Source organism: Anguilla anguilla, chromosome 4, assembly GCF_013347855.1.
Source record: "Anguilla anguilla isolate fAngAng1 chromosome 4, fAngAng1.pri, whole genome shotgun sequence".
Lineage (NCBI taxonomy): Eukaryota > Metazoa > Chordata > Actinopteri > Anguilliformes > Anguillidae > Anguilla > Anguilla anguilla.
In genome coordinates this window covers 19,388,805-19,406,781 of record NC_049204.1, presented here as the reverse complement: position 1 = coordinate 19,406,781, position 17,977 = coordinate 19,388,805, and the positions used below count along the sequence as shown (strand labels likewise).

General features: G+C 38.4%; 1 protein-coding gene across 4 annotated transcripts; it reads left to right on the top strand.

The window, feature by feature from the left end:
- On the top strand, window positions 1-17,803 carry sycp2l (synaptonemal complex protein 2-like). Of its 4 annotated transcripts, none has more exons than XM_035415787.1 (33): window positions 1-257; window positions 726-845; window positions 1,036-1,152; window positions 1,825-1,929; window positions 2,021-2,045; window positions 2,141-2,226; window positions 2,570-2,658; window positions 2,871-2,905; window positions 3,095-3,237; window positions 3,351-3,403; window positions 4,169-4,214; window positions 4,398-4,490; window positions 4,729-4,789; window positions 5,291-5,439; window positions 5,576-5,633; window positions 5,727-5,757; window positions 5,870-5,903; window positions 6,070-6,116; window positions 6,199-6,244; window positions 7,847-7,896; window positions 8,471-8,516; window positions 8,806-8,887; window positions 9,012-9,061; window positions 9,310-9,442; window positions 9,630-9,700; window positions 11,423-11,486; window positions 11,584-11,700; window positions 12,715-12,824; window positions 13,037-13,131; window positions 13,510-13,609; window positions 13,891-13,949; window positions 17,090-17,165; window positions 17,677-17,803. In XM_035415787.1, the coding sequence occupies exons 1-33, from the start codon at window positions 252-254 to the stop codon at window positions 17,749-17,751; spliced, it is 2,472 nt and encodes an 823-aa protein (XP_035271678.1). In that variant the 5' UTR covers window positions 1-251; the 3' UTR covers window positions 17,752-17,803. The 4 variants fall into 4 exon arrangements, with proteins under 4 accessions (XP_035271678.1, XP_035271677.1, XP_035271679.1 ...); XM_035415786.1 differs by having other exon boundaries at window positions 710-845; XM_035415788.1 differs by lacking the exon at window positions 1-257 and adding an exon at window positions 321-409.
- The last annotated feature ends 174 nt before the right edge of the window (window positions 17,804-17,977 follow it).

Here is a 17,977-nt window from a genome sequence, read left to right as displayed (position 1 = left end):
ATAAAGGCTATTAATGTCTTATCCTGAATAAGACTTCATAGAAGTTAAGAGCTGATGACATGGTATCAATAACAAGTATTATGTAGCTACCGTGTGTCACTTTTCGCGTTTTTATGTTTTTACGAGCGCTCTGGTCCTTCTGTTTTATTGGCTTCTATCTGGGCGTAGTGCTCATTGGAATCACCTGTGAATTAATTATTCTAACCTGCGACATTTCCAAACGTCTTGTAATGTAGACAGGGGAACACGTTATGAATGTAAGTTCCAGTTCGTTTATTTCTGAATTATAGGCTATTTTAGACAAGTAGCACGTGCATTCTGGACAGAATATGTTAGTGATTTGTAATACATATCCTGCAATGTAAACTTGGAGAATGGAATCAGACACATTCCAGTCATATTGACACCGGTGGTTAAAATTCTACTGTCTCAGCTGTAGTTAACGCGTTCCTGATCTTATTGGATTGCGCCTTGCATGGCTGCCTTTCGCTGTTGGTGTGTGTGTGAATGGGTGAATGGCATTCACTGTAAAGCGCTTTGTGCAGTAGTTGCTGGAAAATGCGTTATATAAACGCAGTCAATTTACCATTACAGTTATTACTATCTAATCATGTATATCGCTGAATTTAATAGAATCGTGATAAAAATTGTCCAAATAGTTGTTATAGTGCTAATTTATGCAGCATGTTCATTGCCGTATGTTGTAAAGGTTGACATTATTTCAGCTGGAAACCACTTTGGGGGAAGCATTTGCCAACACCGATGTTCAGGCGATTGTTGGCGCGCTTTGTGACGAAAAGTTATTTAAGTCCGTGGTCAACAAACTGGACAAAGTTTGTAATAAGGTAGGGAGATAACTGTAATTTGACTCCCGATATTTTTGCTGGAGTCGTGTTGGTGTAAATTTTTACGCACTAACGGTGATTGTTTCGTGCTGTGTGTTCATCAGCTTATAATTGTAAACGTTCAAAGTGTTTCAGTGATGTACTAATATAAAGGTATAAAATGCTTTAGCGAATTATCTCTTGTTCATAGGAGCTGGACAGAAATGATTTCAAAAACATCTCAATGGTTTTGAGAGCCCTGGAAAGTTTGTGCGAAAGTGATGAGCAGACCGTCCACTCATTTGTTCAGCAAGGTCTTGTTGTGAAGATAAGTGTCCAGAATATGTGTAACTCCATCACTGCCACAAATATTTGAATGTTATCAGGCCTGAATCATTGAACGTTTATTGTTAAAAAAATAATAATGAAATGTTTGGAGCAATATGGTGTAAAGCTTGATGGTAAGATTCTTTTGCAAAGGCTGATCAGGATATCATACAAGGAGTTTTCCAAGAAGTCAGGAAGCATTACTGAAACAATTTTTAAAAATCCATAACTGGTGATGATATTTGAAAATAACATGAAAATATCTTTAAATGGGATGCTTATGAGCCAAGCACATGTTTGTGTTTATAAAGAAGAAATGGCTGAAATAATACTGTGCCTCAACAATGGGAAAGACCTCTTTCAAGAAGGGTATAATATTTACTAATTTTATAATAGGAATGAGCATAGAAGTCCAAAACTAAAATGATTTCTGAGTTCTGTTATTCAGTAACATGACTTGGGGGGAGCGGCCTTGCAGCTACAAGGTTGTAAGTTTGATATCTAGGAAGGGCACTAATATTTTACAAGGTACTTTCTATAAATTTCTTCACTAAGTATTCAGTTGCACAAATGTATTGTATGTAAATAATGTAGTCTGTATAAGTAGCTTTGGATGAGAAAATCTGGTAAATTCTGCTAATGTAATTTTGTTTTTTTTAATTATTTTCTTTACATGTTGGCCTGGTTTGAAAGAGCCTTTGGGTTTATTAAGATAGAGGAAATGAAGTTGGCTAAAGGCCTGCCAAATCTAATCGAAGAGTTTTATGACGCTTCCATGGTAAGTGCTGTAATGTGGACTCCCACTGGAATTCCAATGCTTGTGGTATCAATTAAGTCTGGTAAACGTGATTCTGTTTCTCTTTTTATAGAGCATCTGTCGGATCAGCTTGGAAGGTTCTTTCTTTCATTCTATTTCACTTGTTTCACTTCTGTCCTGTATGTCACAAGTTGCATCTTCAGTGCATCTGTTTTGTGGGGCTTGGTTCCAGGGAAAGGGCAGATCCAGGACTTGTTTGTGCTGCGGTTTGGAATGCTAGTGATTGACAGCAGCATTTCATTTAACCTGCGATTGGAGGTACATTATTAGATTAAATATAGTAATCAAGCAGAATAATAATGAGTGTTCAACTTTGATTTATGCCATATTATTTTGTTAACTGAACATAAAACTTTTTTTCCTGTTGTAAGTTTATGAATATCAATTATTACTATAAATAGTACTATATAGAAATAATTTGAAATATTTTTTATTTGGATGATACTGTGTGTTGAAACAAAGTAATTAAATCAAGTAAGTATGAGTGTTTTTTATATAAAGCAGAGAATTATTTCTTAGGTCTGTAACAGGACACCCATGTTACAGTCGCTCATGATACAACTATCACCAGTATTTTTTTCCCCCATTCTATTTATTTCAGGCTATCAGAACAATTAACTCAATCCTTGACAGGGCCACCAAAGAGGAGAGAAAGAAGTTCAGTCTGTCTGAAGATCACTGCTTACTTCTGTAGGTGTTTGGGGAGCTTTGGGGAATGCATGCCAACAATAAAATTAATCAAGCACTTGCATGAATGTAATATGAGCTGGAACAATGTGGGGAAAACAGTAGTGAGAGAAGAGTGGTAGCACAACTGTGAGATGTTATTGCCCTCTAGTGGAAAAATAATTTTATGCAATGGGAGAATAGAATTTATGCACGTTTGAATTCTTCCTTTTCAGCCAGGAGTTTGCTCAAGTGGTTCTGAATGTGGGTGGTAAGTTCTGTTCATGGATTTTGTGATTTTTGAATATGCGTTGGTTTTGTACGTGAATTTTAAATATAGTATGTTGCTTATTTCATGAGCAGTATTGTGCCGTGTAAACAACTCAACATTATATCCGTAGTGGCTTTGGTTTGCGTTGGGACAGAGTTTAAGATGATTACGAATGTCTGCTCCATTCAGACTATGAAATGCAGGTGGCTGTCTCAGAAGCCCTGTGCCGCATGACCGTAAAGAAATGCAGAGAAGAGCTGGTGTACAAGTGGTTTTCCAACCCCGCATTTGGTGACTCCTTTAAGGCAATAAATGACAGAGAATTTGAGACTGTGAGTTTTGCTTACTGCATATCACCGTTCAATTAATTATAGTTGGCATTACACGTGACACAGGCTGCTAAATATTTCTAAAACTAAGTTGTCTTGCTGTCTCTTCTACAAAGGATTGTCGAAAGTTCTTGAATGAAGTGAATAACTCTTTTGGAGATGAAAGAAGGTGCGTTTCAACTCACTGCCACCTCGGTTTCTTTTGGACAATTTTAGATTCTGATATACAGTAACTGACTGGCCCAATATGTAGGAGTACCATGTTTTATGTACACATGCAGGGGCACGCACAGACATTTTGAGGGGCAGGGGCTCAAGCCAAGAAAAAGCCTCCCCCGACGTCGGTACACTATCATTGTATGAAAACTCACTCTAATATTTATTTATTTGGTCAAGAGGGGCAGAGGAGGGCAAAGGGGCAGCGGTTGCAGCCACAGTAGCCACCCCCCTCTGCACGTCCCTGTACACATGACATAATGACGTTCTGCCATTTAGAGTCAAGACTTAGTGAAATTATGAGGTTCCACCCCAGAAATATTGATTAAAGGGTTTTTGTGAGGCATTTATGTTGAGGCAGAGAAGCTCAACTCTAAATTAAAAAAAAAAAAAAAAAAAACACTTTTGGAGTGTTTTGTAAAAAAAAAAAAAAAAAATGTAAAAAATAAAATAAAAGGCAAACTTTGTGAATGTTTCAATGTAAGCTTGTGCCAGCAGCATACCATTACAACTCTTCTGGGGGAAAGAAAGCTGAAACTGAAACAAGTAATTTTAAATGTTAACCTCAGAAGTCATATTGGGATGTTTATGGTGCTGCCATGAAAGGTTGCACATTAGCATATTTTTGCTGTTAAATTGTTTTGAGTGCTATACTGAAATAAATGTATAACTTGCCATTTTACAGTTTTCAAACCAAAATTGCTGTGTTATATTCCAGAGTGTTCACATTTTCCTGTGTGAAAGCTTTTCTGGACTTGACAGAGGTAATGAAAATTTGCAATACATTTTGAGCAATTCTGCAATGTCTTTTGAATAGCTTCTTTTGGGGAAAAAAGCCTAACCTGTTGTATTGCTGATTAATTGTGGTCAAACATGTATTTTTGCATCAGAAAATTAAATTATGGCACAACGTAACACTGTAGTTAAATGTTTTGTGTTTGTTCAAGTTATTCATGCCAGATGACAAGAATCTTGACAAGTTCTGGATCGATTTCAACCTTGGCACTTCCTGCATCAGTTTCTTTGTGAATGACCCTGAGGTAGGAGGTACCTGCATGTTTGTTCAGTTGTGTATGTGTTTGTGTGTGTGTGTGTGTGTGTGTGTGTGTGTGTGTGTGTGTGTGTGTGTGTGTGTGTGTGTGTGTGTGTGTGTGTTTCGAAAAGTAAAAGCAGTGACTGATATTCTCTGATACTGTTTGCATGCAGACATATTCTCTTAGTCGAAGGTCTGCATGTAGGTTCTTGAAAACTCTTCTTTCTCTTTCTTTCTGATTGTAGGCTACATTGTGGGAATCTATTAATCTACCAAAAGCCGGTGTCAGTGGATATAATGTGCTAGGTAAGCATGGAGCAACTGAGCAAGTTTCTTATGCGCACAGTAGGGTAAAGTCAGTACTGGTTGATATAGGTATCAAATAATAAATTCACTGGAATTTGGTTAGAGCTGAGTCTGAAGCATGCTATGAATTGATAATTAACCGCAAGACAAAAGCTTTCACAGTCAGTGTGCCCATTTATGAAAGTGCAGTTCTGAGCTACTTCACCCATTCAAAAATATAACCCTATGAATCTAACCCTGACATCCGATTGATGACATTGCAGATTAAATGAAAGGGGCCTTTCCATGTGACTTTAACAATGATGTTTATTGTTTTTAGTTCTGCTGAGTGCTTTTTCACTCGGAGGACACTGAGTCTAAATGCAAAAGCATTTTTATTTCTGTCATTTGAAAGGCTTAAAGTCACATTTGTCACCTCATTTCTTTTTCTTTTTGCTATTACATGAATTATTTTATATATTTTAGTTTTACTGTTTCTGCACTTTTTCTGTTTGCCCTCAGATTGTGATGACCAGAAAATATTGACTGTCCAAATGGCCATTCCTATCTCTCACTGCAAGACAAAAGGGAAAACAATTCAGATCATTTTTGATGCTCAGTATGACATTGTACGTGCTGTCAAGAGGGTGTATGGAGAACAAAAACAATGGGTAATGTAATGAACATAAATCATGTGATATTCAGTATAGTAACACAGCAAATGGACCCTAGAGTTAACACAGATTGTTATAGCATGAAGGTATGTCTGTATTTTGTATTGTGAGTACTGTTGGTCTTGTGTTCCAGCAAAGGATGCAGTCTGAAGAACAGCCTGCATTGAGCATCAGCGAAGCACCACCAGAAGATATGTTTTTAAGTTATTCATTGTTGTGGTACATATTCAATGTTGTATGTGAGCCAAGTATATAAAAACGTCACTTTTATTTTCCTATTTCAGAATTCCAGAATGTCCAGGAAGCATTACCATGGTAAGAACACTAATATTTCTCTGTATTTTAGGAATAATATTTTTTATGAGCAATTTGATTTCAAATACGTTTAAATGTGTAATTATAGATATTACCATTTTGTTTCTACCAGTCCTTCGACATCAGTAACCACAGTACAAGCTGATGTAAGTACAGCACTCCAAAGTTTGTAATCTAGTTCCTACTGTCCTAATGTACATATGGGCCTAAAATTTAAACTTGAAATTTAGTCATCGCACATTCTAGTCAAGCTGGAATAACTGTTTCAGTTTGACAGATGCTGGAACACAACTCTCTGTTTAACTTTTATAGATAGCGTCTGGTGGACAGAAGGATAAACCTGAGGCTACATCATTGCTGTGAGTGTTTTGCTTTACGTCGCTATAGAATGTAGTTGTGTCTTGCATTTGATTTGATTTCCTTTTTTCTGGGGTTCTTTAGCGATACAGCAGACACCTTTCAGATGGAAGATCACTCTGACACAGAGGTTTGCATCTATTTTATAATTTTTTGGAGTATTGCAAGGGTGATGCTATATGACATTTCATATTATAATGTCATTAAAAGTTTTCTGTGTGACTGATTTACAGCAGTGAACATGCCCATGATCATATATAACTAGACAGCAGTTTCCTGAATTTTCATAAACTTTGCTGGTGAGATTCATTTGAATTTTGCTTCTCTATTAGAAAAACATTTCAGTCATATCAGATGTAGATTACTAAAACAGCAGTGATCTGAGAAATGACAAAGCTTCTGCTTGTTGAAAACCATTTAGTTTTTTCCTCAGAGTTTTAAATGTTCCCCTTCCATCACCCTATTTTATTAATATGTGGCTGCTTCAGGTTGACACTGCAATATCTGAATCCGTGTCTAAAGGCTTGTCACATGTCAGGAAGAGACAGAGTATGTCGTTCATGGCAGCTTTGAGGAAGTACCAGGTCAGTGTTTCATGTAGGTACACAAATAAAACAGAACTGTAAAGAAAAGCCTGCATTCACAAAAAATTTCAGTACTTTGTTTCTCACGTTATACTTTAAAGACATAAAGACCAGACCTCCACCCTTTTTCAGCAATGAGGACCCCACTAATTTCATCGGTCAGTCAATGATTGTTCATTTTTTTACAACATCTTTCCAAAGGCCGCAAAGAAAGAACAATTAACCGTTCGATACAATGTAGTGGTTAGAACCCTGGACCGAGTTCATGAACCCCTGGCCTAGGTTGTTAAAGACTGGGTGTGTCCTTGATTTTAAAAAGTCAGACTTACAAAAATCCTTACATCATTACATCTTGATGATGGAGGCTCCTGAGGATATGTATTCCTTTGGATTCACATGGAAATAAGGTCTTCAACCACTTCAGTAGCCATGAGCCAGAGAAAACCCATGTCATCATGTCCCATAGCACCGAAGAGGAACGTAACCAACAATTGTTAGGGTCATAATTTCTGATCGCTTGCATACGTTCACCATACGATTCTGGTCTTCAAGTCGCATAGTATTACCGGCATAACTCAACCGCAGAGACATTTAAATATATAAGCAACACATTTTTCAGCACTAGTAGTTCTCTCAGATGGTAAACTTTTTCTCTTTATGGGTATGATATTTTTTTTTTTAATCACGTCTAATCACAGCATTGCAATGCACACAGTTACGGAAAGGAAAATCTCCAGAAAGGATTTCTGGAAGGAAAATATGCATTACACCTGTGATTACAAACATGTTGAAGACTGAATTGACTGAAATGTGTCCCTGTAGCAGCAAGATGAGTGTGCCTTTTACGAATAATACACCTTTTTGCGTGTGCTGACTTTGTCCAAAAAAAAATTTCTGCTTCAGCACTCAAAGCTGAATGTTTTTGAGTCAGAACATATCAAATATATTTTAACGAATAAAGCAGCAGTCACTTTGCACAAATCTCTTTATGTACTGCTCTCAGAATTTGAATAGACACATGCTGTGAAATGGGCATATTTTCCTGTCCTGTCTGGCATGGTGAAGTTGATAATAGCTGTTGCTAACAAATTAGATGTTGACAATTCCTCATCCCTGCATTGAGTTGCTGCTTCTGTGTGTGTTGTCAGGTGGCGAGGGCCAAAGCGAGGCTGTTCAGCCAGTCTGTGTCCGCAAACGGGTAACGTTGCTGATCTTGCACCGAGTGCTCTTTGCCTTGATAAAATGATTAGTCAGAGCATTCTTGCTCTGTAGTTTTGTAGCCTATTTATGATACAATACAATAGAAGTGCATTGCAAGACAACAGTGTAATAATTATAATAATGATGATAATAATAATACAAATAATAATAATGTTTTGCAACTGTAATACATTTGAATGGTGACTAAATGCCAGTTTAAGAGTGGTTAATTTGACAGTAGATTACACAATGACAAATAGTAAAACACAATGCCAACACTACTATGATTGGTAGTAGTATTGTCATTGTGTTTTATTATTATTTTTCATGGTGAGACCTACGGTCATATTAATTGCTCTGAAACTGGCAGTCAATTTAATATTTTTTGTATTATACATTTCCAAATCCAGGAGTGCCTGCTGTTGATAGTGCATGGTTTTAGTATGTGTCTTTCACAGAGTAACTGTGTTTATTCCTCCAAGTGTTTAAATGGTATACACTAGCGTGTATGCTTAGACAGGCATTGTAGATTGAGGCAAACTGATCCAGAATATTGTATAATTTTTTTGCAGGTCTACAAAATCTACCTCTGGAGAGAAACAGAAGGAATCCCAGAAGGTTGACGGACATTTTGTCTTGATATTTCCTTCATTTTTTTCTGTGGCACAATCATTTAGGACATGGGTATTATACCGTGATGCTCTACAGCTGGAAACAAATTCAGCATTCAGTTTAAATCATGAGAACAAAGTCATATTTTTCCTTGGTCAATCCATTCTCACATTGACAGATTGATTGTCTTGATTGTCATTCTGTTGATGTTGAATCCTTATTTCAAAATGGTGGAACTGAATTGTAGATCTGGCGCCCTACGGCAGTTTCTGAGAGTGTCGTCACTGTTTCCCAGGCTGAACGCGGTGCTCCGCGGAGGGAATCGGACAAGTTCGATTACACCAGAAAGAAGCCTAAAACCAAATCCAGGCTCAAGAGTAAGACCGACAGACGTGTTCAGAGAGGCAGATACTTTGCCTGAAGAAGCACCATCTCATTGTAGATTTCAGAGCTAGGAAAACCCTGGTTTCTAAGTTCTGTCCTTTCTCTCCTGCCTCCAAGTCCTCCCGCTGTCCTCTGCCAGTAGTGCTGATGAGCCAGACGTTGTCAAGGTAACAGATTTCTCTGCATAATAATTGACCGTACTCCTCTGCCCCATTGAACTGGTTTCTATGACAACTTAAAAATAAATGAAAGGTTCATCTCAATTACTGTATCTTCCTTATTAGTACTGCAAAATTCCCCAGTCAGTGATTGTGGTAGATTGTCATTATGAGACACAATATTCAACATTACTTTCCAAATTGTGTTTGAGTAGAAACCTGCCAATCATTTTCTCACGTCTCCTAACTTTTGTCAGCACTCAACACCAATTCCAAAGTCACTGGAAAGGGAAGAGCAAGTTGAAAGCATTAAGAAAAAGCCTTCCTCAGCATCCAAAGACCAAAGTTTGGACATTTCAACTATACCAACCTTTCCAGGCCTGGACTCAGGCAAGTGATTTAAAAATAAATAAACAATAATGAAAAAGCAATAACCATGAAGTCATGAAGAAATTGAGGAAATCATTACAAATTTGTATTTTGGTTGTACATTTATTAGAGTAAATGCATCTCAGTTGTCATGTAAGTCTATCTATCCTTTTAAGTGCACATTTGTTGAACTTTTACCTTTTTACAGGCTTTCCAGAAGAGACTGAGCTGGACAATTCTGGCATTTCGACAGTTGGCAAAGATAAAACTAGTGCAAAGGTGCCTACGGTGTTCTTTATTTGTAGATGATGCAACATTTTATGTCTTTTAGCTTGAGATAATAATGAAATATGCAAGAGAAACTGCAAAAATTAACTTCACACTTTAAACCAAAATGCAAAGAAGGAAGGATTCACTTTTTTCTCAGTCATAACCCTACTAACTGCACTACTGAAACCCTAAAACTGTCAATGATTCCTTATCATGTTTCATATTTGTTTATCCATATATGGTGTGCAGTCTAGGTATTTGGACAGTGACACTTTTTTTTTTTTTTTTTTTTTTTGTTGCTGTTTTGGGTCTGTATTCCAGCCTGTTGGATTTGAAATTATGAATGAATATGAGGTTATGATTATGAGGTTAAAGGGCAGACTGTTACTGTAGTTTTAATTTTGGGGTATTTGCATGTAATTCTTACACTTGAATGAACAGTGTAAGAATTGCAGGCCTTTTTATAGATAGTTTCCCTGTTTTATGGGGACCACAATTAATTGGACAAATTAACAATCTCATTCAGTACTTGGTTGCAAGTCATTTGCATCCGATGGCTTCCTTAAGTCCAGGATTTATAGACATCACCAGATGTTGAATATCGTTTATGGTAATGCTCTGGCAGGCTTGTACTGAAACCATATTCAGTTCCTGTTTATTTCTAGGAATTTTTGCCGTCAGTCTTGCCTTCAGCAAGTGAATCGCATGTTCAATTGGATTCAGGTCCGGTGCTGAACTTGGCCAGTCAAGCACATTCCACTTTTTGTCCCTGGAAAACTCCTTGGTTGCTTTAGCAGTTTATTCAGGGTCATTTTATTACTGCAAGGTGACGTCCGTTGAGTTTTCAGGAATATGGATGGATCTGGGCAGATAAGATGCTTCTGTTCACTTCAAAATTCATCCTGCTGTTGCCATCAACAGTCATAGCATCAGTGAAGACAAGTGAGCCAGTTCCAGTGGCAGCCATACACTCCTAAGCCATAACACTACCTCCACCATGTTTCACAGATGAGGAGGGTGCTGAGAATCCAGGACTCTACAGTTTATTAATGTTCAGCAAACTTGAACTCGGGCTTTTTTCTTCGTATTCTTTGGTCATCCACTCCAGTGGTCTTCTGTAGTATATCAAGTAGTTTGCTATTGCTGAGCTCTGCAGTGCATTTCTTCTTCCTAGCAATTTATTCAACAGTTGATTTTGACACACCCAATGTTTTGACCGTCTTTGATTAATTTATTCTTGTTTTTGTGCCTACATGATGGCCTGGTTCACCGGCATTGATACTTGTTTGGACCTCATGTCAGGAGAAAACAGCCTCCAAATACAAATTCCACACCTGGAATCAGCATTTTGTTAGCTTTCTTGTGCATGAACAAATGATGCAATGACACAGCTGGCCAATAAACAGCAGAGCAGCCAAGCGTCCAATTACTTTTGTTGACCTACAATGGGGGAGCTGCGGATAAAAAGGGCTGTAACTCCTGCCAAGTTCATCTCAATGAAAATACACTCGAAATAAATTTGACAGTATGCCCTTTAACCTCATATGCACCGTTTCATTTCTGATCCAATGTGCTGGAGTACAGTCCCAAAACAACAAATTGTGTCACTGTTCAAATACTTACAAATCGCACTGTGTATTCCAAATACAGTACCTGCATAATTTTCAATACAGAATTTTTGGTTTGTTTACTAATTGTTGTGATTGTGTTCCCCCCCCAAATGCATCTTAGGATCCAAACTCTGCCAATGTGACAGCATCTCCCCTTGCAAGAAAAAGGAAAACTGAATTCACAGGTATTTCCCAGGAGTCTGTGCTTAAAGTGGTGATGACAATGTTAAATTAGGCTTGGGGTTTTGTACTGTGACCTTTTCTTTTTTTATTTTTGCTCAGTACCAGTCGTTGGCCAGGTACCAAAAAAACAGCAGGCGCTGCTGCAGGAGGGCCAGCCCGACCTTGGACTTAAACCCAGAAGACTCTTCCCTTCCAGCCCACCAAAGACAACCACTGGTTCTCTTGCACAGATCTTACTGTGCCTCTCATTTGATTGTGCTTAGGGAAGTCCCCTAAGCAATTTAGTACTGCTGAATAGCCATAAAACTTGTTGTAACAATTATCTCTGCCAGACCCTGGTGTTTGTGGGTTGTTTTTTTTTGTTTATGATATCATACAGACTTTGCTCATGGCCATTTCAGTTCAACATATCAAATTCTAAGAATTTTACAGTGTGATAACATTTAATTTGGACATGTCAAGTCCATCATTAGTAATATTGAAACCTTTTCTATTTATCAGTCGGCAAATATGCTTTCATGGTAGCCTGCATTGTCAGCAAATGTAGTCTTTTCATTAATTAACACAAATTAGAGTACTTTTGAAGCTGAAAGCTTATTCATTAGGAAATATTCCAGACATGCTCGTCTTTGTGTGGGATTTTGGCAGAAGCTGACCAACTGAATTGTTTTCTTTCATTTCAAAGTACAGCACTGAAGGAAAGAAAGGCTGCATTCAAACAATTTTTTTTTAGCTTTTGGAATTTCTTGTTTTGCCTCAAAGGAGAACCCAAAATTCAGTTGTTTGTGCTAGCAGGTCTTCAGCAACATACATATGTATATATCCTTATTCTTTTAAGTCTCGAACGATATAAGCTTCACTCTGAATTGTTTGTGTGTGACCTCTTAATTTTATATTAGAAATAATTTTTAGGATTTACAGGCTCTTAGAAACTGTATTGTGCAGCCGCCTTCACTTGTGCAAAGCTTTTCTTTAGTTCCACGTGGAACTATGGCTGCCTGCCACAAAAAAGCTCGCCTGTTCAGTGGCGTGATTCGCCTTGCCTGCCCCCTGCCACTTGACCCAGTTTCCCTCCATGCCATGGTTACCAGGAAAATCCACAAAGCAAAGTCCTGCAGTACACTGTCGTGCATCTTAGTTCTGCTCTCACTTAGTTCTGTCTGTTTACTATCCATTTCTTGGTGAAAACATTTATCTGCTCTAAAAATTGTCCTTCTCCATTTTCCTCAGATAAGGCAACCACAATGTTGTCTGAAGACACTGAATCAGAGACAGAGATGGGTTCTGCTGTGATCTCTGCTTTTCAGACCTTTAAAAATCAACTGAGAGAGCACTTCTCGGTAATCTCCCCCCTCTCACATCACAAAGACACATCATAATAGATATTGTGTGAGGGAAAACAATTCCAACCTCCAAACTTTTAAATTACCTGCACTAAGGTGAAACATTGGCTTTGCAGTTTTAGACACTAAAAATGAGTTTAAGAAAAACCCAATTAGCATGTTTAATTTGAAACTGTTCTCCCTCGTTTATGATTGCACATCTCTTTCAGTCCAGATATAAGAAAATAGAATCTCGATCTCTGAAGTCCCTGACCGACTGTCAGAATCATGTGACTTCATTACTGGGCACCGTGCACAGACACAGGTAAAATACATCAACAGAAGCACGTACAAAATATGTACATCAATCTTCAGCGAAGGTGATACAGTGTATGACCTCATTGTGCTCCTTTAGACAAGTGAACAAAAACATCAGTAAGTCGGGGTGTGAAATGTGCTTGGTAACATACTGAGATGAAGTGAAAGAGAAACTAATTGAAAAGCCATGCAATGAAATAACTGATTGTACAGCTATGTTGAGTTATTCCACTAAAATCTTCAGCAGGCAGATTGCACTCAGCGCTTTTACATGCATCTCATGAAACCCTTTTAATGGCTCAAACTGCGTTTGGTCGCAGTGATATTTCCAGTCCTGCGCCGTAGTGAAGAAAAGTGACAGAGGACTTTTTTGATCTCCCTGCAGGTTGCTGCACCTGGAGAGGTTCCAGGCCACAGTGGTGAATGAGCTGAGCAACCTGGAGCATGACTGCCTCTCCCTGAAGGATATTGAGAAGGAAACTGTGGTCTGTCTCTAACCGTCAGAAATGCTGTCCGATAATGCTAATTAAATCTTTAGCAAATTTAGATTTCCCCGCATACGTCCACAGCCAATTTAAAATGGTCTCTCTGCTTGGATATCCATGCGCTGAATTGTTTTGAATCGCAGCTTATCGCACACCTAACCAACGATCAAAAAGTGATTACTCATTTGTCCCATGTGCCAGTTTTATAGGCTTATGTCTGATCATGATTTTAATACTCCGTTCATGGTATCCAGTTCAAACCAGGTTCTGCTCTGTTTCAGAACTTTTGGAGGACGGAATCTCAGTCTGTGGCATTGTTCTGTGACAAGCAGCAAAGAAGGTATGTTGAATTCATCATACAAACAAGTTGTCTACTATTGAGTATAGTTGTTGAGCACACTGGATTAGAAAGATGTTAATTATGAAAAATTTTCTCTAAATGTAATGCACTTAAACAGCCCGGATGATATACTTATTTCCAGGGTTTCTCTGAGTATATTCAGGAACATACTTTTCAAGAAGTAAACAACCATTTTGGTCCCATAAATATGACATGCAGCTTTGCTTTAAAAACTAAATCTTCCTTCAAGAACAACAACGATGACATTTGAGCATGGTCACGCAAGGGGCGGAAGGTCTTAAAACACTTCCATGATACTTTGGAAAACAGTATGGAGGATATTACATTGTATAGTAAAAATACACACTAAACGGTAAACAATATTCTTAGTAGGCAGTATTACATACCTTGAGGACACTGAGGATTTAGACATGGCCACAGGGAGGAAAACAAGTTCATTTAGATTTGGTTGCAGGGAGGAAAACTAGTTTATCTGACTCAATTAACTTCAAACCCTGTAACATGGGTGTTTGTGTGAGCACTGATTTGTGTATATGTGCATTGACTTGGGTATGCTGAAATAATAGGCAGCAAAACCTTTTTTTTAAACTTTATGCGTTTTCATTATAACAGTATGTTTTTGTTTACAATGGTTTACGATAGTTTGGCATGAATAGGCGGCAAACCTTTGTACCCCAGAGCGCAAGACTATCTACTGCTGCCAGGCATTCGTCCAATTGTTCTCTGACATTAAGACCTTCCATCCACGCAAGCAAAGATGCCACTCATCCGGGAATCTTGCAAATAATGTTTCTGCACAATGAAGAAGCGCCTTTTTGAAAAATATGTTTGTCCAGGTACCAAAACTAACATCTATTCCAGGGAGTCTAAACTACGGTCACTCCGTCTGGTTAGTGAAACCATCTAATTATACGTCCCTTAAATGCAATTCTGAGCAAGGCTTCCACATTACACACATTCCCTTCATATGCCCAAATAGGGTCTGGAGTCCAGAGATAGGCCTGTAACACTGCCCACGAAGGCACCCCTCCTTCTCCTGCACAATATATTCCCCCTCTCCTGTAGACACAGGGGAAACATTAAAATCTAGTGCCAGTATTAGGTACCTTGTATGATGGATGTGATCTTATGCTTTTATCTGTCATTCTCTTAGATATTTTTGTATGGAGGCCCAAGGTGGTGGTCTTTCCATAACCGAGACAGTTACGTAGGCGATACATAATTTTACTTTTTCCTCCATACATACTTGGGATCATAACCCCCCTATACCATCTCATAACAGCTCAGTACATGCATGCCTGTGTACTACATTACATTTATTTGGCAGATTCTTTTATCCAAAGCAATGTATCACAATATCTCCTGTATTTCAGTTGATATTATTCACAGTTCACCACATCAAATCATCCCCAGTTATTTGCATACACATACATATAATGCTTTCTTTCAGTCCATAATGTGGGTAGTGGTCAACCAGGTTCTCCTCTGACCCAGTAGTGCCTGTGGGAATCCTAACCATCCGTTTGTTCTCGTGCCTCCAGGGTACGAGTGTTGGTTGGGGGTCGGGAGACTGTTGTCTTTTCGGCTGTCTTTATAGCCTTCTGATCTTTAGGACTCCACTGGAGTACAGACAGTGGAATGATCAAAGTCCAGGGACAACACTGTAGTCAGAAGGCTGATTCAGACAAAGCCTGACTGTTGGATTAGTGTACATGATGTCTTGCTGATAACTGATTGATTTGAATGTGGGCCTAAGGGGGGGGGGGGGGGGGGGGGATCTTTTTGCCATGAGGTTTTAGCAGTATGGTAGCAAAGCATGTCCAAACTATGTTGATGTAAATGTCCTAATATACAAAGCCCCAGTGCCTGCTGACAACAATAATTCCTCAGGAGAATTTCTAAGTACAGAATGGACTTCACCTGTTGCTTCAAGTTGGCACATTTTTTGGATTAAAATGACTGTGGATTTTGTTCGCTGGATCCTTGCCGTGATAAAAACACTGACTTTATAGTGATTCATGTTGTCTGTGGATTTCCAAAATGCATAGAAGATGAGGACCCTCAAGCTTGTTTTGCCACCCCGCGTTACAAAATAAGGAACTTTTGTCACTAAAACATTATAGAACTGTGAATTTTAACACTTTCAAACGGTATGTCGTGTGACCAGACTGATTGAAATTTCCACCATAAAAAAACCAGAATGAATGCAAATAAACCCACTCCAGCCCAAATATGGGCCGATACAACTTAAGGGGTTAACAGAACATTATTAGAAACAGAGCATGTTCAAATTCATGTGTGTTTTTTCTTCAAAGTCATATTTGGTATATGTTGTATCCAACATTGTGAGGTTTGAGTCTTTTTGATGAAGCACCAGTTGTCACTGACTGCAGGATGCATAATAGTTACCATCCAAAACTGACAAAAAAATCAATAAATACAAGATGGCCTAGGTCCTTCTCATTCCAACATTCTCATTCCATCCCACCAATAGTCAAGCGTTCAAGCATCATTACACTATCTCCCATCTGGACAAATGTCAATCGACAATTGTGCTACCACAGCTGGAACGTCACAGTTCGCATTTTGTCCTGCTCTGACCATAGTGCTGGATAAGCTCTTGCGTTGCACCAGAAGATACATTAATTTCTCCACATCTGAAGAAGATATTCAACGCACTGAACGGTTGAGTTGTATGCACATTTTAAGCTCTGCTTCATTTGCGGTAAGGTGATTAGTAGGCGGTCCTATTCACTGATTATGTAATTAGCTGTAGCCTTAGTAAATAAGACCTTCATTTAAAAATTTACGCAGGCTGCGTATACACCAACATGCCCTCATCAGGCCGCATTTTGCACTGCAAGTTTTATGTACGTAATGTGTATGCCCCAATGTGTGACACACATACGCATATATACATATGCATGAAAATGGCTTCAGTTCCTTTATGGTTCATCCAATATGTATGTAAATACCCACAAATCAAAGCTAACTTCATATTCATTGTTTAATTTCAAATCCAATGCCTGGAGTACTGTGCCAAAACAATCTAAAAATAGGCTACAGAAAACCTCTATTTGGGCTGAGGCATGTAATCTAATGACATTGCTGTCTTGCAGATTACAGTCATTGGAATTACTGCGAAAGGACTCCGAAAGCAGCACGGCAAGAGAGGATGTGGCATCGTCTTCACGGGTAGGTAACCTCACGTTGAAATTTATCAGTAATGCATTTACTAAATTTATGAATGTGTGACCCTCTCCAACTGAGAGTCCCACCTTGAAGTCAAGGAGGGAAAATGTTGTGGTCAAATTTGGAAAATTGTAGCAAAGACTGAAAGAAGAACAAGATAAGTATCTTGAAAGCAACACATGCATCTATAGGGCCTGTAATGCACAGATGGAACGTGTGACAACAGGAGAGCTGTCATAGCAATATGAATTCCAATAGACCCAGTAAAGATGTGAGTTTGGTTGAGTTGCATCCATGGGTCACACACAGCCTGTGCAAATGGGTACAGTGCACCTGTCACTCCAGTGTCCAATGGCATTACAAAGACCTTTTTTTCAGAGCCTCCTATCATCAAGTCAGTCTGATATAATAGATCTGATATAATATATGATTATCTAATAATGTGAATGTCTTTGGACTCGTATGAATTGGCTGTGTTGCATAACAAGGATTATGTCCTTCTCTCCCCTTGCAGACAAGTCTACAGGAAATGACCACAGGTGGCAACAGTGACAACATGGCCTCTGCTAAACCACCAACTAAAACTTAAAACATATTCAATACTGAAAAATCGTATTAAAATTACATTTGGGACAGTCATAGCCTCTTTGTTTTCCATGAATTATTTATTACATCAGTTGCTGTAGAAATACATTGGTATACAGTATAGCTTGCAGTAATGTTTTTGTGATGCATGTCATTATTTACTACTCCTGGTCTGACAGGGACTGCTTGAGTTTGGCTCTCACTACTGCTCAATGTTTATGTCTGAGACT

Excerpts from the sequence above, each read along its gene's own strand:
- sycp2l (XM_035415785.1), top strand. The coding sequence starts at position 476 with ATGGCTGCCTTTCGCTGTTGGTGTGTGTGTGAATGG. Across the intron at positions 4,491-4,728 it reads TCTTTGTGAATGACCCTGAG|GCTACATTGTGGGAATCTAT; the intron begins GTAGGAGGTACC and ends TTCTGATTGTAG. Across the intron at positions 13,610-13,890 it reads ATATTGAGAAGGAAACTGTG|AACTTTTGGAGGACGGAATC; the intron begins GTCTGTCTCTAA and ends GCTCTGTTTCAG.